At 47.6% G+C, this 26,014-nt stretch overlaps 1 protein-coding gene and 1 pseudogene across 4 annotated transcripts in view; both read left to right on the forward strand.

The window, feature by feature from the left end:
* The window catches only part of SPAST (spastin), a 169,783-nt gene that overhangs the window by 12,883 nt on the left and 130,886 nt on the right, over positions 1–26,014 (forward strand). For all 4 annotated transcript variants that reach the window (XM_063917818.1, XM_063917819.1, XM_063917816.1 and 1 more), the window contains exon 2: positions 24,181–24,264. In XM_063917818.1, the coding sequence (XP_063773888.1) occupies positions 24,181–24,264 (84 nt within the window). The remainder of the gene's footprint in view (positions 1–24,180; positions 24,265–26,014) is intronic.
* Positions 949–1,067, forward strand: LOC134912497 (5S ribosomal RNA; annotated as a pseudogene).

Raw genomic sequence — 26,014 nt, forward strand, 5'->3', positions numbered from 1 at the left:
AAGAGTATGTGGAAAGGTTGTAGACATAGGATAGTCATACCCCCATTTCCCCTGACCAGTACAGGGTTTCTGTATTGATGGAACCAGGGATTGGTCAAAACAATCGGACACAGACAGCAACCATATAATAGAGGAAATTCACACCATTTATTATTTATCTCTCTGTTTATTTATATGGTTTGGATTGCTATAACAACTTGCTGCCTAAGGGCGTTTTTCTACATCAATTTGGTCTCCGTTTTCAGTTTAGCCAAGACAGAGTCACCTAAAAGCTATTTTCTAATCCAGGAGTATAAGCAATTTACACGTAATAATATCAGGTTGCTGATACTTTTATTGCATATTCACATCTATATACTTTGCTGTAACTCTTGCTTCGTCCAGCAGGGACGAAAACTTTTCATATTATTGCATATGTACCTACCCTGCTTACAATCTAGTTATACAAACTGTGTATCACTAATATTCTATATATGACATAAGGCATCTGCAGTCATACCATCAAATACTACGCTAATTTGTCCTGTTATATGTATATTTGTGTCTCATTTTTGGGTATAAAGGTCCAATTTCCAGTTATTACATTGGACTTAGGATCAGGATTGTATGACCTCACGGTATTATTCATTGTGTCATGTGACATATCAATTTCAGTGATAACAGATAACTAATTAACCTTCAATGAAGGTATCTGACAAATAAGCAGTCACATTATATGTTCCAACCAACTAGTAGGTCACTTTATTCTTTGTTCACTAAATTTCGTGGACTCTCATTCATGATTCCCGGTACACGATACCACATCAGTGGGATCCTCTGAACCGAGTCTAACGTGAAAAGCAGATCCACATATTTTCACTAATCTTTCCTTCTCCTCCGTTTTTCTTTCCATTATCCTTTTTCTTATTTTCCTATATCGGTGCACTCTCATTGGTGTACACACTCAACCTCTACTACCATACCACGCTGTCAGCGCCCGATCTCATCCGAACTTGGAAGCTAAACAGCGTTGGGCCAGGTCAGTATCAGGAAAGGCGACTACCTGAGAATACCTGGTGTCGTAGATTAGGAAATAATTTCCCTTTGCGTGTGATCTAAAACGCCAACAGCAGTATCACCACGATCTCTAATTTGGTAATCTCCATTATATAATTCGCACCTATTAATAGCTTATTTGGGTGACTTGGTATGCCGACTAATCAACAATTTTCTAACATATGGCATGGATATATAATTACAGGTGTATAAACTTCAGAGTGGTGACATGTGATTACCTCTCTAGCTACCTACAAATTTTTGTAAACAACATAACTTTTTCATGCAAACTGTGTTTTGACCAATCCCTGGTTCCATCAATACAGAAACCCTGTACTGGTCAGGGGAAATGGGGGTATGACTATCCTATGTCTACAAACTTTCCACATACTCTTTGGAATAAAGAGACCAGAACATTTTAATAATAATTTTTCAACTTTATTAATTTTTCTTGCATAGATCATTGGGAAGGCTAATTTTGTTTTACTAATATTAATAAAAGTTATGTCTTAACAATTTCTTGAATTCTCACTAACCACTTATTTCTCTAAAGAGTGCGCCCACACTAGAGCCTTCTTTTTTCTCCCCTTTGTCAAGTCTACGTACTCTCTGGCTCTGGGCGCACCACCAACCTGGACAGCATATTTACAGAATAGCTATATATGCCATTTCTCTGACGTCCTAGTGGATGCTGGGGACTCCGTCAGGACCATGGGGATTAGCGGCTCCGCAGGAGACAGGGCACAAAAGTAAAAGCTTTAGGATCAGGTGGTGTGCACTGGCTCCTCCCCCCATGACCCTCCTCCAAGCCTCAGTTAGATTTTTGTGCCCGGCCGAGAAGGGTGCAATCTAGGTGGCTCTCCTAAAGAGCTGCTTAGAGTAAAAGTTTTGTTAGGTTTTTTATTTTCAGTGAGCCCTGCTGGCAACAGGCTCACTGCTACGAGGGACTTAGGGGAGAAGAAGTGAACTCACCTGCGTGCAGGATGGATTGGCTTCTTAGGCTACTGGACACCATTAGCTCCAGAGGGATCGAACACAGGCCCAGCCATGGAGTCCGGTCCCGGAGCCGCGCCGCCGACCCCCTTGCAGATGCCGAAGAGTGAAGAGGTCCAGAAACCGGCGGCAGAAGACTTTTCAGTCTTCATGAGGTAGCGCACAGCACTGCAGCTGTGCGCCATTGTTGTCAGCACACTTCACACCAGCGGTCACTGAGGGTGCAGGGCGCTGGGGGGGCGCCCTGGGCAGCAATGAAAATACCTATAACTGGCTAAAAATACATCACATATAGCCCCTGGGGCTATATGGATGTATTTAACCCCTGCCAGGTCTCAGAAAAACGGGAGAAGAAGCCCGCCGAAAAGGGGGCGGGGCCTATTCTCCTCAGCACACAGCGCCATTTTCCCTCACAGAAATGCTGGTGGGAAGGCTCCCAGGCTCTCCCCTGCACTGCACTACAGAAACAGGGTTAAAACAGAGAGGGGGGGCACTTATTTGGCGATATGATTATATATATTAAGATGCTATAAGGGAAAAACACTTATATAAAGGTTGTCCCTGTATAATTATAGCGTTTTGGTGTGTGCTGGCAAACTCTCCCTCTGTCTCCCCAAAGGGCTAGTGGGGTCCTGTCCTCTATCAGAGCATTCCCTGTGTGTGTGCTGTGTGTCGGTACGTGTGTGTCGACATGTATGAGGACGATGTTGGTGAGGAGGCGGAGCAATTGCCTGTAATGGTGATGTCACTCTCTAGGGAGTCGACACCGAAATGGATGGCTTGTTTAAGGAATTACGTGATAATGTCAACACGCTGCAAGGTCGGTTGACGACATGAGACGGCCGGCAAACAAATTAGTACCTGTCCAGGCGTCTCAAACACCGTCAGGGGCGTTAAAACGCCCATTTTACCTCAGTTGGTCGACACAGACACGGACACTGACTCCAGTGTCGACGGTGAAGAAACAAACGTATTTTCCTTTAGGGCCACACGTTACTTGTTAAGGGCAATGAAGGAGGTGTTACATATTTCTGATACTACAAGTACCACAAAAAAGGGTATTATGTGGGGTGTGAAAAAACTACCTATAGTTTTTCCTGAATCAGATAAATTAAATGAAGTGTGTGATGATGCGTGGGTTTCCCCCGATAGAAAATTATTGGCGGTATACCCTCTCCCGCCAGAAGTTAGGGCGCGTTGAGAAACACCCTTTAGGGTGGATAAGGCGCTCACACGCTTATCAAAACAAGTGGCGGTACCGTCTCCAGATAGGGCCGCCCTCAAGGAACAGCTGATAGGAGGCTGAAAAATATCCTAAAAAGTATATACACACATACTGGTGTTATACTGCGACCAGCGATCGCCTCAGCCTGGATGTGCAGCGCTGGGGTGGCTTGGTCGGATTCCCTGACTGAAAATATTGATACCCTTGACAGGGACAGTATTTTATTGAATATAGAGCATTTAAAGGATGCATTTCTATATATGCGAGATGCACAGAGGGATATTTGCACTCTGGCATCAAGAGTAAGTACGATGTCCATATCTGCCAGAAGATGTTTATGGACACGACAGCGGTCAGGTGATGCAGATTCCAAACGGCACATGGAAGTATTGCCGTATAAAGGGGAGGAGTTATTTGGGGTCGGTCCATCGGACCTGGTGGCCACGGCAACAGCTGGAAAATCCACCTGTTTTACCCCAAGTCACATCTCAGCAGAAAAAGACACCGTCTTTTCAGCCTCAGTCCTTTCGTCCCCATAAGGGCAAGCGGGCAAAAGGCCAGTCATAGCTGCCCAGGGATAGAGGAAAGGGAAGAAGACTGCAGCAGGCAGCCCATTCCCAGGAACAGAAGCCCTCCACCGCTTCTGGCAAGTCCTCAGCATGACGCTGGGGCCGTACAAGCGGACTCAGGTGCGGTGGGGGGTCGTCTCGAGAGTTTCAGCGCGTAGTGGGCTCACTCGCAAGTGGACCCCTGGATCCTACAAGTAGTATCCCAGGGGTACAGATTGGAAATTCGAGACGTCTCCCCCTCGCAGGCTCCTGATGTCTGCTTTACCAACGTCTTCCTCCGACAGGGAGGCAGTATTGGAAACAATTCACAAGCTGTATTCCCAGCAGGTGATAATCAAAGTACCCCTCCTACAACAAGGAAAGGGGTATTATTCCACACTATATTGTGGTATTGAAGCCAGACGGCTCGGTGAGACCTATTCTAAATCGGAAGTGATAGCGAACCAGGAAGAAGGGGACTATAGGGTGTCCCTGGACATCAAGGATGCTTACCTCCATGTCCAAAATTGCCCTTCTCACCAAGGGTACCTCAGGTTCATGGTACAGAACTGTCACTATCAGTTTCAGACGCTGCCGTTTGGATTGTCCACGGCACCCCGGGTCTTTACTAAAGTAATGGCCGAAATGATGATTCTTTTTCAAAGAAAAGGCGTCTTAATTATCCCTTACTTGGACGATCTCCTGATAAGGGCAAGGTCCAGAGAACAGTTGGAAGTCGGAGTAGCACTATCTCAAGTAGTTCTACGACAGCACGGGTGGATTCTAAATATTCCAAAATCGCAGCCGTTTCCGACGACATGCTGTTCCTAGGGATGATTCTGGACACAGTCCAGAAAAAGGTGTTTCTCCCGGAGGAGAAAGCCAGGGAGTTATCCGAGCTAGTCAGGAACCTCCTAAAACCAGGAAAAGTGTCAGTGCATCATTGCACAAGAGTCCTGGGAAAAATGGTGGCTTATTACGAAGCGATTCCATTCGGCAGATTCCACGCAAGAACTTTTCAGTGGGATCTGCTGGACAAATGGTCCGGATCGCATCTTCAGATGCATCAGCGGATAACCCTATCTCCAAGGACAAGGGTGTCTCTCCTGTGGTGGTTACAGAGTGCTCATCTTCTAGAGGGCCGCAGATTCGGCATTCAGGATTGGATGCTGGTGACCACGGAGGCCAGCCTGAGAGGCTGGGGAGCAGTCACACAAGGAAAAAATTTCCAGGGAGTGTGATCAAGTCTGGAGACTTTTCTCCACATAAATATACTGGAGCTAAGGGCAATTTACAATGCTCTAAGCTTAGCAAGACCTCTGCTTCAAGGTCAGCCGGTATTGATCCAGTGGGACAACATCACGGCAGTCGCCCACGTAAACAGACAGGGCGGCACAAGAAGCAGGAGGGCAATGGCAGAAACTGCAAGGATTTTTCGCTGGGCGGAAAATCATGTGATAGCACTGTCAGCAGTGTTCATTCCGGGAGTGGACAACTGGGAAGCAGACTTCCTCAGCAGGCACGACCTCCACCCGGGAGAGTGGGGACTTCATAGGGAAGTCTTCCACATGATTGTGAACCGTTGGGAAAACCAAAGGTGGACATGATGGCGTCCCGCCTGAACAAAAAACTGGACAGGTATTGCGCCAGGTCAAGAGACCCTCAGGCAATAGCTGTGGACGTTCTGGTAACACCGTGGGTGTACCAGTCGGTGTATATGTTCCCTCCTCTGCTTCTCATACCCAAGGTATTGAGAATTATAAGACGTAGAGGAGTAAGAACTATACTCGTGGCTCCGGATTGGCCAAGAAGGACTTGGTACCCGGAACTTCAAGAGATGCTCACAGAGGACTCATGGCCTCTGCTGCTAAGAAGGGACTTGTTTCAGCAAGTACCATGTCTGTTCTAAGACTTACCGCGGCTGCGTTTGACGGCATGGCGGTTGAACGCCGGATCTTAAGGGAAAAAAAGCATTCCGGAAGAGGTCATTCCTACCCTGGTCAAAGCCAGGAAGGAGGTGACCGCACAACATTATCACCACATGTGGCGAAAATATGTTGCGTGGTGTGTGGCCAGGAAGGCCCCACGAAGAAATTTCAACTCGGTCGATTCCTGCATTTCCTGCAAACAGGAGTGTCTATGAGCCTCAAATTGGGGTCCATTAAGGTTCAAATTTCGGCCCTGTCGATTTTCTTCCAGAAAGAATTGGCTTCAGTTCCTGAAGTCCAGAAGTTTGTCAAGGGAGTACTGCATATACAACCCCCTTTTTGTGCCTCCAGTGGCACTGTGGGATCTCAACGTAGTTCTGGGATTCCTCAAATCACATTGGTTTAAACCGCTCAAATCTGTGGATTTGAAATATCTCACATGGAAAGTGACCATGATGTTGGCCCTGGCCTCGGCCAGGCGAGTGTCAGAATTGGCGGCTTTGTCTCACAAAAGCCCATATCTGTTTGTCCATTCGGACAGGGCAGAGCTGCGGACTCGTCCCCAGTTTCTCCCTAAGGTGGTGTCAGCGTTTCACCTGAACCAGCTTATTGTGGTACCTGCGGCTACTAGGGACTTGGAGGACTCCAAGTTGCTAGATGTTGTCAGGGCCCTGAAAATATAGGTTTCCAGGACGGCTGGAGTCAGGAAAACTGACTTGCTGTTATTCTGTATGCACCCAACAAACTGGGTGCTCTTGCTTCTAAGCAGACGATTGCTAGTTGGATGTGTAGTACAATTCAGCTTGCACATTCTGTGGCAGGCCTGCCACAGCCAAAATATGTAAATGCCCATTCCACAAGGAAGGTGGGCTCATCTTGGGCGGCTGCCCGAGGGGTCTCGGCTTTACAACTTTGCCGAGCTGCTACTTGGTCAGGGGCACACCCTGGCTGAGGAGGACCTGGAGTTCTCTCATTCGGTGCTGCAGAGTCATCCGCACTCTCCCGCCCGTTTGGGAGCTTTGGTATAATCCCCATGGTCCTGACGGAGTCCCCAGCATCCACTAGGACGTCAGAGAAAATAAGATTTTACTTACCGATAAATCTATTTCTCGTAGTCCGTAGTGGATGCTGGGCGCCCATCCCAAGTGCGGATTGTCTGCAATACTTGTACATAGTTATTGTTACAAAAATCGGGTTATTATTGTTGTGAGCCATCTTTTCAGAGGCTCCGCTGTTATCATGCTGTTAACTGGGTTTAGATCACAGGTTGTACAGTGTGATTGGTGTGGCTGGTATGAGTCTTACCCGGGATTCAAAATCCTTCCTTATTGTGTACGCTCGTCCGGGCACAGTATCCTAACTGAGGCTTGGAGGAGGGTCATGGGGGGAGGAGCCAGTGCACACCACCTGATCCTAAAGCTTTTACTTTTGTGCCCTGTCTCCTGCGGAGCCGCTAATCCCCATGGTCCTGATGGAGTCCCCAGCATCCACTACGGACTACGAGAAATAGATTTATCGGTAAGTAAAATCTTATTTTTTCCCTATCCAGGGCAAACCATTGTCCAATTTTGGTCCTTTTCATCCCAATTCCACAACCATCCAATTTGGATTAATCCTGTGCCAGATCACCCCTTGCTTTGCTGGGAGTAGCACTATCTCAGGAGGTGCTGCACCAGCACGGCTGGATTCTGAATATCCTAAAGTCACAGCTGGTTCCGACGACACGACTACTGTTCCTGGGTATGATTCTGGATACAGTCCAGAAGAAAGTGTTTCTCCCGGAGGAGAAAGCCAGGGAGTTGTCATCTCTAGTCAGAGACCTCCTGAAACCAAAACAGGTATCAGTGCATCGCTGCACGCGGGTCCTGGGAATGATGGTGGCTTCTTACGAAGCAATTCCCTTCGGCAGGTTCCATGCCAGAATCTTTCAGTGGGACCTGTTGGACCAGTGGTCCGGATCGCATCTTCAGATGCATCGCTTGATAACCCTGTCTCCAAGAACCAGGGTGTCTCTCCTGTGGTGGCTGCAGAGTGCCCATCTTCTAGAGGGCCGCAGATTCGGCATACAGGACTGGGTCCTGGTGACCACAGATGCCAGCCTTCGAGGCTGGGGGGCAGTCACACAGGGAAGAAACTTCCAAGGACTATGGTCGAGTCAGGAGACTTCCCTTCACATAAATATTCTGGAACTAAGGGCCATCTACAATGCCCTAAGTCAAGCAAAATCCCTGCTTCTACACCAGCCGATGCTGATCCAGTCAGACAACATCACGGCAGTCGCCCATGTAAATCGACAGGGCGGCACAAGAAGCAGGATGGCGATGGCAGAAGCCACAAGAATTCTCCGATGGGCGGAGAATCATGTACTAGCACTGTCAGCAGTGTTCATTCCGGGAGTGGACAACTGGGAAGCAGACTTCCTCAGCAGACACGACCTCCACCCGGGAGAGTGGGGACTTCATCCAGAAGTCTTTCAGATGCTGGTAAACCGTTGGGAAAAACCACAGGTGGACATGATGGCGTCCCGCCTCAACAAAAAGTTAAAAAGATATTGCGCCAGGTCAAGGGACCCTCAGGCGGTAGCTGTGGACGCTCTAGTGACACCGTGGGTGTACCAGTCGGTTTATGTGTTCCCTCCTCTGCCTCTCATACCAAAGGTATTGAGAATAATAAGAAAGAGAGGAGTAAACACCATTCTCGTGGTTCCGAATTGGCCAAGACGAGCGTGGTACCCGGAACTTCAAGAGATGCTCTCAGAGGACCCGTGGCCTCTACCGCTCAGACAGGACCTGCTACAGCAGGGGCCCTGTCTGTTCCAAGACTTACCGCGGCTGCGTTTGACGGCATGGCGGTTGAACACCGGATCCTAAAGGAAAAGGGTATTCCGGAAGAAGTCATTCCTACGCTTATTAAGGCCAGGAAAGATGTTACGGCAAAGCATTATCACCGCATATGGCGGAAATATGTTGCATGGTGCGAGGCCAAAAAGGCCCCAACAGAGGAATTTCAACTAGGTCGATTTCTGCATTTCCTGCAAGCAGGAGTGAATATGGGCCTAAAACTAGGCTCCATTAAAGTACAGATCTCGGCTCTGCCGATTTTCTTTCAAAAAGAACTAGCTTCAGTACCTGAAGTTCAGACATTTGTGAAAGGAGTGCTGCATATTCAGCCCCCATTTGTGCCTCCTGTGGCACCTTGGGATCTCAACGTGATGTTGAGCTTCTTAAAATCACATTGGTTTGAGCCACTAAAAACCGTGGATCTGAAATATCTCACGTGGAAAGTGGTCATGTCATTGGCCTTGGCTTCAGCCAGGCGAGTGTCAGAATTGGCGGCTTTATCATGTAAAAGCCCTTATCTGATTTTCCATATGGATAGGGCAGAATTGAGGACTCGTCCCCAATTTCTCCCTAAGGTGGTGTCAGCGTTTCACCTGAACCAGCCTATTGTGGTGCCTGCGGCTACTAAGGATTTGGAGGACTCCAAGTTGCTAGACGTTGTCAGGGCCCTGAAAATATATGTTTCCAGGACGGCTGGAGTCAGAAAATCTGACTCGCTGTTTATCCTGTATGCACCCAACAAGCTGGGTGCTCCTGCTTCTAAGCAGTCTATTGCTCGCTGGATTTGTAGTACAATTCAGCTTGCACATTCTGTGGCAGGCCTGCCACAGCCAAAATCTGTGAATGCCCATTCCACAAGGAAGGGTGGGCTCATCGTGGGCGGCTGCCCGAGGGGTCTCGGCTTTACAACTTTGCCGAGCAGCTACTTGGTCAGGGGCAAACACGTTTGCAAAATTCTACAAATTTGATACCCTGGCTGAGGAGGACTTGGAGTTCTTTCATTCGGTGCTGCAGAGTCATCCGCACTCTCCCGCCCGTTTGGGAGCTTTGGTATAATCCCCATGGTCCTTACGGAGTTCCCAGCATCCACTATGACGTCAGAGAAAATAAGATTTTACTCACCGGTAATTCTATTTCTCGTAGTCCGTAGTGGATGCTGGGCGCCCATCCCAAGTGCGGATTGTCTGCAATACTTGTAAATAGTTATTGTTAACTAAAGGGTTATTGTTGAGCCATCTGTTGAGAGGCTCAGTTGTTTTCATACTGTCAAACTGGATATAGTATCACGAGTTGTACGGTGTGATTGGTGTGGCTGGTAAGAGTCTTACCCGGGATTCTAAATCCTTCCTTATTATGTCTGCTCGTCCGGGCACGGTGTCCTAACTGAGGCTTGGAGGAGGGTCATAGTGGGAGGAGCCAGTGCACACCAGGTAGTCATAAATCTTTCTAGAGTGCCCAGCCTCCTTCGGAGCCCGCTATTCCCCATGGTCCTTACGGAGTCCCCAGCATCCACTACGGACTACGAGAAATAGAATTACCGGTGAGTAAATTCTTATTTATTCTATAAACTATAATGTTCCCAAGAGGGTACTCACTAATTTTATTTATTATTAAAAAACCTGTGCCGTTTATTAACGCATCATACAATGTCTGTATACGGTCAACAATTTGGTTAACTGACACATTATCGTACTGGAGACGAGTTGGAAAACAGTATTTACTATATAATATGTGTGTGTAATGTATTTCAATAATATTTGTGGGAGGATTATCCTTTTAATTAGTCACATTAGACTGTAGTTTACAGCACAGTTTTTGTCATGCGAGTATATTTATTTTGTAAAGCTTGATGCATTTGTGTGTCCTTGGGTCTGTGATCCAAAATGGCAGGCTCATGATTCCCTACTTGATGATATTGCCCCGTACAGTGAAGGTACTACGGACCAGGATATGACATTGTTTGGTAGTGGTAAACTGAATGACATGATTCAGTAGATAAAGCCCACAGTTCTATCAATTCACCTAATCAGAGTTTGCAAAATCAATATGGGATAATTTAGGGAAACAAAGCATGAAATTTTAGTGAATTTTGAGCTTTATAAAAAGCAATTGATTGTTGCTGGTCTCTTGAAAGCTCTTTGAGCATTAATTAGCTTATTAATGCTATTCACATACTATATGTATTTTTTTTTAAAATAGTTATTGTTTTTCTTTTAAGACCCTGAGGAATGTTTTTTAAAATTGCTAAGTAGTGATTTATTTCACTTTTTGTAGGAGTGGTGGTGTCGTGCTAGAACGTCCTGCGAATTAGGATAGTGTTAAGGTAAAGTAGCTTTCCTGATTGGAGAGTATAGCATCCATCCATTCTATTGATGCGCCAAAAATTCTTGTGGCCTTAGCAGTAGCTGTATTTATGTCTGTGTTTGCAGCATTAAACTGGTAGCTGTATGGGGGCTATTAGGGCTCCATAAAAGTTCACAGAAATACTACCTGGGAAGTAAGCTTACATTTCAGAAAAGTCAGTTAAAGTTGAAAAGCCCTTGGTGTTCCTGCTTCACCTTTTACAATGTAAACTAAAATACCCGTCTGCATCTAGGATTAGTATTATCTTTTTAATAGTGCCCTTCCCTTTTGTGTTCCCACCTATGACTCCTACCATATGCATCAGTTAGTATGAAAAATAAAAATAAAATGTTATTATCTTTTCATCACACCTAACCCTCATGCACAAAGGGTAAAAACAACAGAAAATGTTAGTAATTACATTTCTCTAACGTCCTAAGTGGATGCTGGGGACTCCGTAAGGACCATGGGGATTAGTGGCTCCGCAGGAGACTGGGCACATCTAAAGAAAGCTTTAGGACTAGCTGGTGTGCACTGGCTCCTCCCCCCTATGACCCTCCTCCAAGCCTCAGTTAGATTTCTGTGCCCGAACGAGAAGGGTGCACACTAGGTGGCTCTCCTGAGCTGCTTAGTGAAAAGTTAGTTTTAGGTTTTTTATTTTCAGTGAGTCCTGCTGGCAACAGGCTCACTGCATCGAGGGACTAAGGGGAGAAGAAGCGAACTCACCTGCGTGCAGAGTGGATTGGGCTTCTTAGGCTACTGGACATTAGCTCCAGAGGGACGATCACTGGCCCAGCCTGGATGGGTCCCAGAGCCGCGCCGCCGGCCCCCTTACAGAGCCAGAAGCCTGAAGAGATCCGGAAAATCGGCGGCAGAAGACGTCCTGTCTTCAAAAAGGTAGCGCACAGCACCGCGGCTGTGTGCCATTGCTCTCAGCACACTTCACACTCCGGTCACTGAGGGTGCAGGGCGCTGGGTGGGGGCGCCCTGAGACGCAATAAAAATACCTTAAATGGCAAAAGATGCATCACATATAGCTCCTGGGCTATATGGATGCATTTAACCCATGCCAAAAATACACAAAAAACGGGAGATAGGCTCCGCCCCCTTATCGGCGGCCTTATCTCCTTAGTACACTGGCGCCATTTTCCCTCACAGCTTCTTTGGAGGGAAGCTCCCTGTCTCTCCCCTGCAGTCACTACACTACAGAAAGGGTTAAATAAAGAGAGGGGGGCACTAATTAGGCGCAGTATAAACAATACAGCAGCTATAAGGGGAAAAACACTTATATAAGGTTATCTCTGTATATATATAGCGCTCTGGTGTGTGCTGGCAAACTCCCTCTGTCTCCCCAAAGGGCTAGTGGGGTCCTGTCCTCTATCAGAGCATTCCCTGTGTGTGTGCTGTATGTCGGTACGTTGGTGTCGACATGTATGAGGAGAAAAATGATGTGGAGACGGAGCAGATTGCCTGTAATAGTGATGTCACCCCCTAGGGGGTCGACACCTGAGTGGATGAACTGTTGGAAGAATTACGTGACAGTGTCAGCTCTGTATAAAAGACAGTGGTTGACATGAGACAGCCGGCTACTCAGCTTGTGCCTGTCCAGACGTCTCATAGGCCGTCAGGGGCTCTAAAGCGCCCGTTACCTCAGATGGCAGATATAGACACCGACACGGATACTGACTCCAGTGTCGACGGTGAAGAGACAAATGTGACTTCCAGTAGGGCCACACGTTACATGATTGAGGCAATGAAAAATGTTTTTACACATTTCTGATAATACGAGTACCACCAAAAAGGGGTATTATGTTCGGTGAGGAAAAACTACCTGTAGTTTTCCTGAATCTGAGAAATTAAATGAGGTGTGTGATGATGCGTGGGTTTCCCCCGATAACAACTGATAAAAATGTTATTGGCATTATATCCATTCCCGCCAGAGGTTAGGGTGCGTTGGGAAACACCCCCTAGGGTGGATAAAGCGCTCACACGCTGGTAAGAACAAGGGCTCTACCCTCTCCTGAGATGGCCGCCCTTAAGGATCCTGCTGATAGAAAGCAGGAGGATATCCTAAAATGTATTACACACATACTGGTGTTATACTGCGACCAGCAATCGCCTCAGCCTGGATGTGCAGTGTTGAGTTGGCGTGGTCGGATTCCCTGACTGAAAATATTGTTACCTTAGATAGGGACAGTATATTATTGCCTATAGAGCATTTTAAAGATGCATTTCTATATATGCGTGATGCACAGCGGAATATTTGCCGATTGGCATCAAGTCTAAGTACGTTGTCCATTTCTACCAGTAGAGGGTTATGGACACGTCAGTGGTCAGGTGATGCGTATTCCAAACGGCATTTGGAAATATTGCCTTATTTAGGGGAGGAGTTATTTGGGGTCGGTCTTTCAGACCTGGTGGCCACGGCAACAGCTGGGAAATCCACGTTTGTACCCCAGGTCGCCTCTCATCATGAGAAGATGCCATATTATCAGGCGCAGTCTTTTCGTGGACAAGCGGGCAAAAGGTTCCTCTTTTCTGCCCCGTGACAGAGGGAGAGGAAAAAGGCTGCAGAAATCAGCCAGTTCCCAGGAACAGAAACCCTCTCCCGCCTCTGCCAAGCCCTCAGTATGACGCTGGGGCTTTACAAGCAGAATCAGGCACGGTGGGGGGCCCGTCTCAATGAATTTCAGCGCGCAGTGGGCTCACTCGCAAGTAGACCCCTGGATCCTTCAGGTGATACTCAGGGGTACAAATTAGAATTCGAGACGTCTCCCCCTCGCCGTTTCCTAAAGTCGGCTTTACCGATGTCTCCTTCTGACAGGGAGATAGTTTTGGAAGCCATTCACAAGCTGTATTCCCAGCAGGTGATAATCAAGGTACCCCTCCTGCAACAGGGAACGGGGTATTATTCCACACTGTTGTGGTACCAAAGCCGGACGGTTTGGTGAGACCGATTATAAATCAAAAATCTTTGAACACTTACATACAGAGGTTCAAATTCAAGATTGAGTCACTTAGAGCAGTGATTGCGAACCTGGAAGAAGGGGACTACATGATGTCTCGGGACATCAAGGATGCTTACCTTCATGTAAAAAATTTACCCTTCTCATCAAGGGTACCTCAGGTTTATGGTACAGAACTGTCACTATCAGTTCAGACGCTGCCGTATGGATGGTCCACGGCACCCCGGGTCTTTACCAAGGTAATGGCCGAAATGATGATATTCTTTCGAAGGAAGGGAATATTAGTTATCCCTTACTTGGACGATTCCCTGATAAGGGTAAGATCCAGGGAACAGTTGGAGGTCGGTGTAGCACTATCTCAGGTAGTGTTGCGGCAGCACGATTGGATTCTCAATATTCCAAAATCGCAGCTGGTTCCGACGACTTGTCTTCTGTTCCTAGGGATGATCCTGGACACAGTCCAGAAAAAGGTGTTTCTCCCGGAGGAGAAAGCCAGGGAGTTATCCGAGCTAGTCAGGAACCTCCTAAAACCGAGCCAAGTCTCAGTGCATCAATGCACAAGGGTTCTGGGTATAATGGTGGCTTCCTACGAAGCAATCCCATTCGGCAGATTCCACGCAAGAACTTTCCAGTGGGACCTGCTGGACAAATGGTCCAGGTCGCATCTTCAGATGCATCAGCGGATAACCCTGTCACCAAGGACAAGGGTGTCCCTCCTGTGGTGGTTGCAGAGTGCTCATCTTCTAGAGGGCCGCAGATTCGGCATTCAGGACTGGGTCCTGGTGACCACGGATGCCAGCCTGCGAGGCTGGGGAGCAGTCACACAGGGAAGGAATATCCAGGGCTTATGGTCTAGCCTGGAGACGTCACTTCACATAAATATCCTAAAGCTAAGGGCCATTTACAATGCTCTAAGTTTAGCAAGACCTCTGCTTCAAGGTCAGCCGGTGTTGATCCAGTCGGACAACATCACGGCAGTCACCCACGTAAACAAACAAGGGTGGCACAAGAAGCAGGAGCAATGGCAGAAGCTGCAAGGATTTTTCGCTGGGCGGAAAACCATGTGATAGCACTGTCAGCAGTATTCATTCCGGGAGTGGACAACTGGGAAGCAGACTTCCTCAACACGACCTCCACCCGGGAGAGTGGGGACTTCACCCAGAAGTCTTCCACATGATTATAAACCGTTGGGAAAAACTCGACAGGTATTGCGCCAGGTCAAGGGACCCTCAGGCAATAGCTGTAGACGCTCTGGTAACACCGTGGGTGTACCAGTCAGTGTATGTGTTCCCTCCTCTACCTCTCATACCCAAGGTACTGAGATTGATAAGATGGAGAGGAGTAAGCACTATATTCGTGGCTCCGGATTGGCCAAGAAGGAATTGGAAACCGGAACTTCAAGAGATGCTCACGGAGGATCCGTGGCCTCTACCTCTAAGAAGGGACCTGCTCCAGCATGGACCCTGTCTGTTCCAAGACTTACCGCGGCTGCGTTTGACGGCATGGCGGTTGAACGCCGGATCCTGAAGGAAAAAAGGCATTCCGGATGAAGTCATTCCTATCCTGATCAAAGCCAGGAAGGATGTAACCGCAAAACATTATCACCGCATTTGGCGAAAATATGTTGCGTGGTGCGAGGCCAGTAAGGCCCGACGGAGGAAATTCAACTAGGTCGATTCCTACATTTCCTGCAAACAGGAGGGTCTATGGGCCTGAAATTGAGGTCCATTAAGGTTCAAATTTCGGCCCTGTCAATTTTCTTCCAAAAAGAACTAGCTTCAGTCCCTGAAGTTCAGACGTTTGTAAAAGGGGTACTGCATATACAGCCTCCTTTTGTGCCTCCAGTAGCACTTTGGGATCTCAATGTAGGTTTTGGTTTCCAAAAGTCACATTGGGTTGAACCACTTAAATCTGTGGAGTTAAAATATCTCACATGGAAAGTGGTCATGCTGTTGGCCGGGGCCAGGCGCGTGTCAGAATTGGCGGCTTTATCTTGTAAAAGCCCTTATCTGATTTTCCATTCGGACAGGGGGAATTGAGGACTCGTCCTCAGTTTCTCCCTAAGGTGGTTTCAGCGTTTCACCTGAACCAACCTATTGTGGTGCCTGCGGCTACTAGGGACTTGGAGGACTCCAAGTTGCTAGATGTTGTCAGGGCCCTGAAAATATCCAGGACGGCTGGAGTCAGGAAATCTGACTCGCTGTTTATCCTGTATGCACCCAACAAGCTGGGTGCTCCTGCTTCTAAGCAGACTATTGCTCGTTGGATTTGTAGTACAATTCAGCTTGCACATTCTGTGGCAGGCCTGCCACAGCCAAAAAATCTGTAAATGCCCACTCCACAAGGAAGGTGGGCTCATCTTGGGCGGTTGCCCGAGGGGTCTCGGCTTTACAACTTTGCCGAGCAGCTACTTGGTCAGGAGCAAATACGTTTGTAAAATTCTACAAAATTGATACCCTGGCTGAGGAGGACCTGGAGTTTCTCTCAATTGGTGCTGCAGAGTCATCCGCACTCCCCCGCCCGTTTGGGAGCTTTGGTATAATCCCCATGGTCCTTACGGAGTCCCCAGCATCCACTTAGGACGTTAGAGAAAATAAGAATTTACTTACCGATAATTCTATTTCTCGTAGTCCGTAGTGGATGCTGGGCGCCCATCCCAAGTGCGGATTGTCTGCAATACTGGTACATAGTTATTGTTACCAAAAAGATCGGGTTATTGCTGTAGTGAGCCATCTTTTCTAGAGGCTCCTCTGTTATCATGCTGTTAACTGGGTTCAGATCACAAGTTATACGGTGTGATAGGTGTGGCTGGTATGAGTCTTACCCGGGATTCAAGATCCTTCCTTATTGTGTACGCTCGTCCGGGCACAGTATCCTAACTGAGGCTTGGAGGAGGGTCATAGGGGGAGGAGCCAGTGCACACCAGCTAGTCCTAAAGCTTTCTTTTAGATGTGCCCAGTCTCCTGCGGAGCCGCTAATCCCCATGGTCCTTACGGAGTCCCCAGCATCCACTACGGACTACGAGAAATAGAATTATCGGTAAGTAAATTCTTATTTTTAATGAGTTGAAAACCCTTCTGTTGCAGATTTTTACCATATAAAAAGCAGTGGTTCTAAAACGGTATCCAGTCTATAGATCTGCACTAAAAAGTTCTTTAGTCAATACGTCAACCTCTAATGGTAGACATGCATTAGGTCGACAGGGTCAAAAGATCGACACCTTGTGGGGTTTTTTTTTTCCAACTTTTTCATACTTTCTCTGACGTCCTAAGTGGATGCTGGGACTCCGTAAGTACCATGGGGATTAGCGGCTCCGCAGGAGACTGGGCACAACTAAAGAAAGCTTTAGGACTACCTGGTGTGCACTGGCTTCTCCCACCAAGACCCTCCTCCAGACCTCAGTTAGATTCTTGTGCCCGGCTGAGCTGGATGCACACTAGGGGCTCTCCTGAGCTCCTACAAAGAAAGTATATTTAGGTTTTTTATTTTACAGTGAGATCTGCTGGCAACAGACTCACTGCAGCGAGGGACTAAGGGGAGAAGAAGCGAACCTACCTAACAGGTGGTAGTTTGGGCTTCTTAGGCTACTGGACACCATTAGCTCCAGAGGGATCGACCGCAGGACCCGACCTTGGTGTTCGTTCCCGGAGCCGCGCCGCCGTCCCCCTTACAGAGCCAGAAGCATGAAGAGTCCGGAAAATCGGCGGCAGAAGACTTCGGTCTTCACCAAGGTAGCGCACAGCACTGCAGCTGTGCGCCATTGCTCCTCATGTACACCTCACACTACGGTCACTGAGGGGTGCAGGGCGCTGGGGGGGGCGCCCTGAGGGCAATATATGACACCTTGGCTGGCAAATCTACATCATATATAGTCCTAGAGGCTATATAGTTGTAAAATTACCCCTGCCAGTATTCCAGAAAAAGCGGGAGAAAGTCAGTTGAAAAAGGGGCGGGGCTTCTCCCTCAGCACACTGGCGCCATTTTCTCTTCACAGTGCAGCTGGAAGACAGCTCCCCAGGCTCTCCCCTGTAGTTTTCAGGCTCAAATGGTTAAAAAGAGAGGGGGGCCACTAAATTTAGGCGCAATATATGTATACAAGCAGCTATTTGGGGAAAAATCACTCAGTTATAGTGTTAATCCCTGCATTATATAGCGCTCTGGTGTGTGCTGGCATACTCTCTCTCTGTCTCCCCAAAGGACTTTGTGGGGTCCTGTCCTCAGTCAGAGCATTCCCTGTGTGTGTGCGGTGTGTCGGTACGGCTGTGTCGACATGTTGGATGAGGAAGGTTACGTGGAGGCGGAGCAGAGGCCGATAAATGGGATGTCGCCCCCTGTGGGGCCGACACCAGAGTGGATGGATAGGTGGAAGGTATTAACCGACAGTGTTAACTCCTTACATAAAAGGCTGGATGACGTAACAGCTGTGGGACAGCCGGCTTCTCAGCCCGCGCCTGCCCAGGCGTCTCAAAGGCCATCAGGGGCTCAAAAAACGCCCGTTACCTCAGATGGCAGACACAGATGTCGACACGGAGTCTGACTCCAGTGGCGACGAGGTTGAGACATATACACAATCCACTAGGAACATCTGTTACATGATCTCGGCAATTAAAAATGTGTTATGCATTTTCTGACATGAACCCAAGTACCACATAAAAGGGGTTTTATATTTGGGGAGAAAAAGCAGCCAGTGTTTTGTTCCCCCATCAGATGAATGAATGAAGTGTGTAAAGAAGCGTGGTTTCCCCCGATAAGAAACTGGTAATTTCTAAAAAGTTACTGATGGCGTACCCTTTCCCGCCAGAGGATAGGTCACGTTGGGAGATATCCCTTAGGGTGGATAAGGCGCTCACACGTTTGTCAAAAGGTGGCACTGCCGTCTTAGGATACGGCCACCTTGAAGGAACCTGCTGATAAAAAGCAGGAGGCGATCCTGAAGTCTGTATTTACACACACAGGTTATATACTGAGACCTGCAATTGCCTCAGCATAAATAGGGCTGCTGCAGCGTGGTCTGATACCCTGTCAGATAATATTAATACGCTAAGACAGGGATAATATTTTGCTAACATTGAGCATATTTAAGACGTTGTCTTATATATAAAGGATGCACAGAGGGATATTTGCCGGCTGACATCCAGAATTAATGCAATGTCCATTCTGCCAGGAGGGTATTAGAAACCCGGCAGTGGACAGGTGATGCTGCCTGTAAAAGGCACATGGAGATTCTGCCTTATAAGGGTGAGGAATTGTTTGGGGATGGTCTCTGGGACCTCGTATCCACAGCAACAGCTGGGAAGAAAAAAATGTACCTCAGGTTTCCTTACAGCCTAAGAAAGCACCGTATTTTCAGGTACAGTCCTTTCGGCTTCAGAAAAGCAAGCGGGTCAAAGGCGCTTCCTTTCTGCACAGAGACAAGGGAAGAAGGAAAAAAGCTGCACCAGCAGCCAGTTCCAAGGATCAAAAATCTTCCCCCGCTTCCTCTGAGTCCACCGCATGACGCTGGGGCTCCACAGGTGGAGACAGGTGCGGTAGGGGCGCGTCTCGGGAACTTCAGGGACCAGTGGGCTTGCCCACAGGTGGATCTCTAGGTTCTGCAAATAGTATCACAGGGATACAGGCTGGAGTTCGAGGCAACTCTCCCTCGCCGTTACCTCACATCAGCCTTGCCGGCTGCCCTCGGAGAAAGGTAGTACTGGCGGCAATTCACAAGCTGTACTTCCAGCAGGTGAAAGCAAGGTACCCCTCCTTCAACAAGGCCGGGGTTACTATTCCAAAATGTTGTGGTACCGAAACCAGACGGTTCGGTGAGACCCATTCTAAAATTGAAAGCCTTGAACACTTATATACGAAGGTTCAAGTTCAAAATGGAATCGCTCAGGGCGATTATTGCAAGCCTGGAGAATTTCATGGTATCACTGGACATCAAGGATGATTACCTGCATGTCCCTATTTACCCTCTTCACCAGGAGTACCTCAATATTGTGGTACAGGATTGTCATTACCAATTCCAGACGTTGCCGTTGGTCTGTCCCCGGCACCGAAGTATTTACCAAGGTAATGGCCGAAATAATTATCCCGTACTTGGACGATCTCCTTATAAAGGCGAGGTCCAGGGAGCAGTTGTTCGTCGGAGTAGCACTATCTCGGGAAGTGCTACAACAGCACGGCTGGATTCTGAATATTCCAAAGTCGCAGCTGGTTCCTACGACGCGTCTACTGTTCCTGGGTATGGTTCTGGACACAGAACAGGATAAAAAGGTTTTCTCCCGGAGGAGAAGTCCAAGGAGTTGTTGTCTCTAGACAGAGACCTCCTAATATGTATACAGGTGTCGGCGCATCAATGCACGCGAGCCCTGGGAAAGATGGTAGCTTCTTACGAAGAAATTCCATTCGTCAGGTCCCATGCAAGGATTTTCCAGTGGGATCTGTTGGACAAGTGGTCCGGGTCGCATCTTCAGATGCATCGGCGGATAACCCTGTCTCCAAGGGTCAGGGTGTCGCTGTTGTGGTGGCTGCAGAGTGCTCATCTTCTAGGGGGCCGCAGATTCGGCATTCAGGACTGGGTCCTGGTGACCACGGATGCCAGCCTTCGAGGCTGGGGGGCAGTCACACAGGGAAGGAACTTCCAAGGCTATGGAAAAGTCAGGAGACTTCCCTACACATAAATATTCTGGAACTGAGGGCCATTTACAATGCCCTAAGTCAGGCTAGGCCCCTGCTTCAACACCGGCCGGTGCTGATCCAGTCAGACATCATTACGGCGGTCGCTCATGTAAACCGACAGGGCGGCACAAGAAGCAGGATGGTCGATAACAGAAGCCACAAGGATTCTCCGATGGGTGGAAAATCATGTGTTAGCACTGTCAGCAGTGTTCATTCCCGGAGTGGACAACTAAGAAACCTCCACCCGGGAGAGTGGGGACTTCATCCAGCAGTCTTCCAAATGATTGTACACCGTTGGGAAAGGCCACAGGTGGACATGATGGCGTCCCGCCTCAACTAAAAGTTACAAAGATATTGCGCCAGGTCAAGGACCCTCAGGCGATAGCTGTGGACGCTCTGGTAACACCGTGGGTGTACCAGTCGGTGTATGTGTTCCCTTCTCTGCCTCTCTTACCCAGGGTAATGAGAATAATAAGAAGGAGAGGAGTAAGAACTATACTCATTGTTCCAGGTTGGCCAAGAAGAGCTTGGTAACCAGAACTCCAAGAAATGATCTCAGAGGACCTATGGCCTCTGCCGCTCAGACAGAACCTGCTGCAGCAGGGGGCCTGTCTGTTCCAAGACGTACCGCGGCTGCGTTGACGGTATGGTGGTTGAACGCCGGATCCTGAAGGAAAAGGGAATTCCGGAGGAAGTTATCCCTACGCTATTTGAAGCTAGGAAAGAAGTGAACGCAAACCATTATCACCGCATATGGCGGAAATATGTTGCGTACTGTGAGGCCAGGAAGGCCCCAAAGGAGAAATTTCAGCTAGGTCGATTTCTGCACTTCCTACAAGTCAGAGGTGACTATGGGCCTAAAATTGGGTTCCATTAAGGTCCAGATTTCGGCTCTATCGATTTTCTTCCAAAATTGAACTGGCTTCACTGCCTGAAGTTCAGACTTTTGTTAAGGGAGTGCTGCATAGTCAGCCCCCGTTTGTGCCTCCAGTGGCACCGTGGGATCTCAACGTGGTGTTGGATTTCCTGAAGTCGCATTGGGTTGAGCCACTTAAATCCGTGGAGCTATAATACCTCACGTGGAAAGTGGTCATTCTGTGGGCCTTGGCGTCGGCCAGGCGTGTATCAGAATTGGCGGCTTTGTCATACAAAAGCCCTTATCTGTATTTTATATGGATAAGGCGGAATTGAGGACTCGTTCCCAATTCCTTCCTAAGGTGGTATAATTTTTTAATGTGAACCAACCTATTGTGGTGCCTGCGGCTACTTGGGACTTGGAGGATTCCAAGTTACTGGATGTAGTCAAGGCCCTGAAAAGTATATGTTTCCTGGACAGCTGGAGTCAGGAAAACTGACTCGCTATTTCTCCTGTATGCACCCAACAAGCTGGGTGCTCCTGCTTCTAAGCAGACTATTGCTCGCTGGATCTGTAGCACGATTCAACTTGCACATTCTGCGGCTGGACTGCCACACCCTAATTCTGTAAAAGCCCATTCCACGAGAAAAGTGGGCTCTTCTTGGGCGGCTGCCCGAGGGGTCTCGGCTTTACAACTTTGCCGAGCTGTTACTTGGTCGGGTTAAAACATTTTTGTAAGAGTCTACAAGTTTGATACCCTGGCTGAGGAGGACCTAGAGTTTGCTCATTCGGTGCTGCAGAGTCATCCGCACTCTCCCGCCCGTTTGGGAGCTTTGGTATAATCCCCATGGTCCTTACGGAGTCCCAGCATCCACTTAGGACGTCGGAGAAAATAAGATTTTACTCACCGGTAAATCTATTTCTCGTAGTCCGTAGTGGATGCTGGGCGCCCATCCCAAGTGCGGATTGTCTGCAATACTTGTTTATAGTTATTGCCTAACTAAAGGGTTATTGTTGAGCCATCTGTTGAGAGGCTCAGTTATATTTCATACTGTTAACTGGGTATAGTATCACGAGTTATACGGTGTGGCTGGTATGAGTCTTACCCGGGATTCAAAATCCTTCCTTATTGTGTCAGCTCTTCCGGGCACAGTATCCTAACTGAGGTCTGGAGGAGGGTCTTGGTGGGAGGAGCCAGTGCGCTCCAGGTAGTCCTAAAGCTTTCTTTAGTTGTGCCCAGTCTCCTGCGGAGCCGCTAATCCCCATGGTCCTTACGGAGTCCCAGCATCCACTACGAACTACGAGAAATAGATTTACCGGTGAGTAAAATCTTATTTTACCTTCCACGTGGATTACAATTGGGAATAGTAACCTGTCCCCTCGTGAGCCATGCGAGGGGACATGGTACACTAATAGGGTTTGTTTGTGGCAAAAAAGTGACAAAACACACAAAAAATACAATAAAAAAATAGCGTCTACTTTTTTTGTCCCTGTTGACCTAATGCATGTCTACCATTAGTGGTTGACCTATTGACTGTGGACCTTTAGAGCTCTTGGAAGTAGCCACTCCCAGATTTTAAGATATCTCTTAAAGATATATTGTGTGTATTGTACTATATCGTTTGCCGGGGGGAAGTTCAAGGGAAATCGTTAACCAGAAATCATCATTTACAGGTTGTCTAGTGTATAGGCACCTTCTGGGAGTGGCTACATCCAGGAGCATGCTGTTGTTGACAATACCTTCAGATCTTCCCTGTGGCACTTTTACAGCTTCCACTCTGCTTGGAAGGCTTTCCACAAGATTTTGTGTAGTGTTTCTGTGGGAATTTGTGCCCATTCATTCTGTAGAGCATTTATGAGGTCAGGTACTGATGTTGGACGAGTAGTCCTGGCATGCAATCTCCGTTCCAGTTCATCCAAAAGGTACTCAATGGGGTTGAATTCAGGCCTATGTGCGGGCCAGTTGAGTTCTTCCACACTGAACTCCTCAAACCATGTCTTTATAGTCCTTGCTTTGTGCACTGGGGCACAGTCATGTTGGAATAGAAAAGGCTTTCCCCCAAACTGTTGCTACAAAGTTGGAAGCATAGCATTGTCCAAATGTCTTGTTATGCTGAAGTACTAAGATTGCACTTCACTGGAGATAAGAGGCGTAGCCGAAACCCTTAAAAACAGCCCCATACCCGTTATCCCTCCTCCACCAAACTTCACAGTTGGCATAATGCAGTCAGGCAGGTAACGTTTTCCCAGCATCTGTCTACACCAGACTCGTCCATCTGACTGCCAGACAGAAGTGTAATTCATCACTCCACAGAACAAGTTTCCACTGCTCCACAGTCCAGTGCCTGTGTGCTATATACCACTCCATCTGATGCTTGGCATTGGACTTGTGAGGCTATCATGCAGCTGCTCATTCATGGAAACCCATTCCATTAAGTTCCAGCTGCACAGCTTTTGTGCTTACAGTAATGCCAGTTTAAGTAAATGGTAAACAGAAATTTTTGAGTGCTTCACTCATGTTACCGTAATACACTCTGTTTCTTCTGTTTCTTTTCCCCACTTTGACCAAGTGAATATCTCCTCTTAGGAGTGTCCTACCCAAAACCTCCCAAACCCTTGCAGGAAGCCTGTTGCTCTGTTCCTCTTCCTTCTGTAATTCGCACTACCCCCTTTTGAGTTTCAATTACAGGAGAGAGCCAGGTGCGAGAAATTAATTGACCATTAGGCAGTTGGTATTATGTATTTTACTGTATTGATAGTTTATTTTGTCTTTATACTTGTAGATCACAAGGATCAAGCTGTGGAATGTTACAAGAAGGGTATTCAGGAGTTGGAGAAAGGAATTGCCGTGCCAGTGGTAGGACAAGGTAAAGATGCAAGTACATTGCCAATGGATTTATTGTGGTCTGCATTTCATTTAAAGCCAAAGCTGACTTCTTGTAGAACCTATATTGATTAATTTCTTTTTAAAAATGCAACTGTTTTCTTATTACCTAGGAGTAGACTGCCCAGTAATTTCCAGCATGTGGCATAATGGCAGAAAATAACTCTTGCATTGTACTCTTTTGCAAAGAAGGGATTGTCATACTTGTCAAGGTAGTTGCAGATCCTCTTATAGTGATGGTACCCCATTTGTATGGATTGATTTTGCACATTTGCACTTCTGGTACCACCCACTAAGCCACTACCTTTTTTTTTTTTGTGTGTGTTTTAATGTAGAAATATAAGAGGGGTTCTTTGTAATGTCGCATAGGCACAAAAACAGGTGGAGAAGGCTTGCCATTTAGGGAAGTAGAAGTAGCACAACAGGAAAAGGTTTCACTTGTTTTCTAAATTTTACTAGATAGTAGTTAAACACTTCTGCTGAGGTATCTGCATGTCATGTGTACATGTGATTAGGGGTTTTCCCTGTAACTCCTTAACTGCTTCTCTCGTGATTTGCTGTAAGCAATATTGAGCTGCATGTACAGTAGATCAGGCATGTCCAAAGTGCGGCCCTCCAGCTGTCTAGAAACTACACATCCCAGCATGCCCTGACACAGCTTTAGCCTTCTCCGTCAGCAAAACTGTGTCAGGGCATGCTGGGATATGTAGTTTCACAACAGCTGGGGGGCCGCAGTTTAGACGTGCCTGCTGTAGATGATGAGTGTATCCATTAGCAGCCAATAGTCTACCATAACGTTCTGAAAGAAGTCCTTGTTCTCTTTATGTATGTGGAAGAAAAATCCAACTTTTGCCTGCAGTCTTTTAACTTCTGTTTTTGCCTAAATACATCTGGCCTCCTTATGAAGACCATATCAGACTGGAATTTCAAATCACATGCTCTCTATTTTGAGTCTGATGAAGAATAATGAAATTAGAATTGGTGAAATTCGAAATCGTGTACTCGAACGTGGATGCACATATCCAGTTTAATATCAGAGCAGTGACTGCTGTCAAACTAATTAGAAGAAAGCTATATTTCGCATTGTGACCCCTCAGATGCTGTTTTGGCCTTAGAAGATGTAAGCAAAGCTTCTTTGTGTGCAAACAGTGGACATACTGTACCTGATGGTGGCAGCGTTAGTGTCCGCACGGCGAGCATTGGTCTCTACGGTGCCATATCGTTCTTCTCCTGAATCCCGGGCGAGGAACGCTCGTGATTGTCTGATTTTAAATCTTTAAAATTCATGTGGCCTCAGCGAATCAATTTCCTCTCACCGCGTCATCGCTCTGCCCCTTGGCCTGGCTTTATTAGCCAGCGCAAGACAGGGGGCAGGCAGTACGGTGGAGGAAGAGCTGGCAAGGGCTCCTTAAGACTCTAGAGTCCAGGGTGGGCGGCAGCCAATGCAAAAGAGCGCACATGGCCGCCACCCCCAGTGTGAAGACCACAGATGAAGACATTGGAGGAAGCCCTGGGTGAGGCGTCCGCCATGCAAGAGAGCTTAAAGTCTGCCGCCCCCTAATTGAAGGTGCAGAGAAATAAAATGTTAAAGTCGATGTGTATTTATTTTCTTTCTTGCAGCGGGGTACACTGTGTTCAACAGGGAATACATTGGGGTGTAGAGTTGGATCTTGATCCAGAGGCACCAACAGGCTAAAGCTTTGACTGTTCCCAGGATGCATTGCATGGCCTCC

The sequence above is a fragment of the Pseudophryne corroboree genome, chromosome 4, assembly GCF_028390025.1.
Source record: "Pseudophryne corroboree isolate aPseCor3 chromosome 4, aPseCor3.hap2, whole genome shotgun sequence".
Lineage (NCBI taxonomy): Eukaryota > Metazoa > Chordata > Amphibia > Anura > Myobatrachidae > Pseudophryne > Pseudophryne corroboree.